This window comes from Carlito syrichta, unplaced genomic scaffold, assembly GCF_000164805.1.
Source record: "Carlito syrichta isolate Samal-C Ts95f unplaced genomic scaffold, Tarsius_syrichta-2.0.1 Scaffold287461, whole genome shotgun sequence".
Lineage (NCBI taxonomy): Eukaryota > Metazoa > Chordata > Mammalia > Primates > Tarsiidae > Carlito > Carlito syrichta.
In genome coordinates this window covers 1-1,484 of record NW_007231557.1, presented here as the reverse complement: position 1 = coordinate 1,484, position 1,484 = coordinate 1, and the positions used below count along the sequence as shown (strand labels likewise).

The 1,484-nt window shown below is 53.7% G+C and overlaps 1 protein-coding gene across 1 annotated transcript; it reads right to left on the bottom strand.

Annotated features, from left to right (window-relative positions):
* Positions 1 to 282: 282 nt before the first annotated feature.
* On the bottom strand, positions 283 to 1,480 carry LOC103254755 (GTPase IMAP family member 1-like; the record flags this gene model as incomplete). Its single annotated transcript, XM_021709839.1, has 2 exons — positions 283 to 299; positions 844 to 1,480. Coding segments are annotated over 2 exons (654 nt in total), but the record flags the coding sequence as incomplete, so codon positions are not given.
* Between the last annotated feature and the right edge of the window lie 4 nt (positions 1,481 to 1,484).

The window sequence follows — 1,484 nt, the reverse complement described above, 5'->3', positions numbered from 1 at the left end:
GCATCTGCATTTACAAGCAATATGTAGCAACAAACATTGAAAAGCATATGTGGAAAATATTATTTTTAAAAATCTTCATTTGTGATTCAAATACAGTCCATTCCCAAACGTATACGTAGTAACATGGCCTCAGTAATTGGCTATACATACCTAAGAAAGTACATTTAGAGATTTTATGGTGATTAATATATGTTAACTAATCATCTGATGTATTTTACAAAATATGTAACTTAAGCCAAACCAAATACCATCAAGCCTGCAGCTTAATTTCAAAATAAACCTCTATTTAATGTCATAATCTGTAAACAGGAAAGCATATTGAATAAAATTATATTATAAACAAGAAAAAGAAAGAAAGAAAGCATATGTGGAGACAATGAAAACAAATGAAAGAATAACGGGTTAACAAACCCACTTGGTAAACAACTCTCGGTCCATGGCAGCATGGGTGCGCAAGTGGCCCAGGACTATGATGCCTTGGATATTGTCCATTTCCTGCTTTCAAGGCTGGCGCCTGTCTGCTGTACCCCTCGCCTCACTCTTGTCACCCCCGCCCTTCAGTCATCGAGCTTGAGGCTTCTGCGTGGGTCGGAGTCCCACTCTGTCGCCCAGGCTGGAGTGCAGTGGCACGCTCACAGTCACTGCAGCCTTAACCTGTGATCCTTCCAAGTACTACAGGCGCATGCCACCATGCTGGCTCCTTTTTTTTTTTTTTCTAACGTACTGTAGAGACGAGGTCTGGCCAGTTGCTCAGACTGGTCTCCCACCCTTGGGCTCAGGCAATCCTCTCGCTTCGGCCTCCCAATCCTCTCGCTTCGTGAGCCACGGCGCCTGGCCCTGCACTGTCAATTTTGACCCCAACAAAGTCCTCAGTCAAGTCACGCCTGCGTCTGAAGAGCAGCTCACAGAACAGGAGCACGCACCCCAGCAGGAAGGTCAGGCTGTGCAACCAGCCGCTTTTGGGGGACTTTTGCCACTCCCGCAGCCTGGCCAGCAGCCAGGATCCCTTGGGCCTCTGCACGCGGGCCGCCACCGTCTCCGCCACCCTCCGGAGTCTCTCCTCCGGGCTCGCCCAGTGCAGGGCCTGCGCCAGGTCGTACACCTCGTTGGTGTAGTGGGCGCCCCCGCGCTCCCTCACCAGGCCCTCCACCAGCCCCAGCAGCTCCTCCACCTGGGCCTCCTGCTCCCGGCCAGTGGCTCGGTTGTCAAAGGCGCAGACCCGCCCCTCGCACTCGGCCACCAGCTCCCGCAGGGCCTGGTTGTCGGTGCAGCGCACGTAATCCTGCAGAGAGCTCTCGCCCAGGTCCTCCTTCCTGGTGAAGACGACGACCACTCGCTTCAGGATGCCCTCCCCGAACATGTCCCGCACGGCCTTCACAGCCTGCTGGTCCTGGGCAGTGTACCGGCCCAGCTGGGTCACCAGGAGCAGGGCGTGGGGCCCGGGGGCAGAGAGCAGGTAGCAGCGACCTCTCTCCTCGTACTCG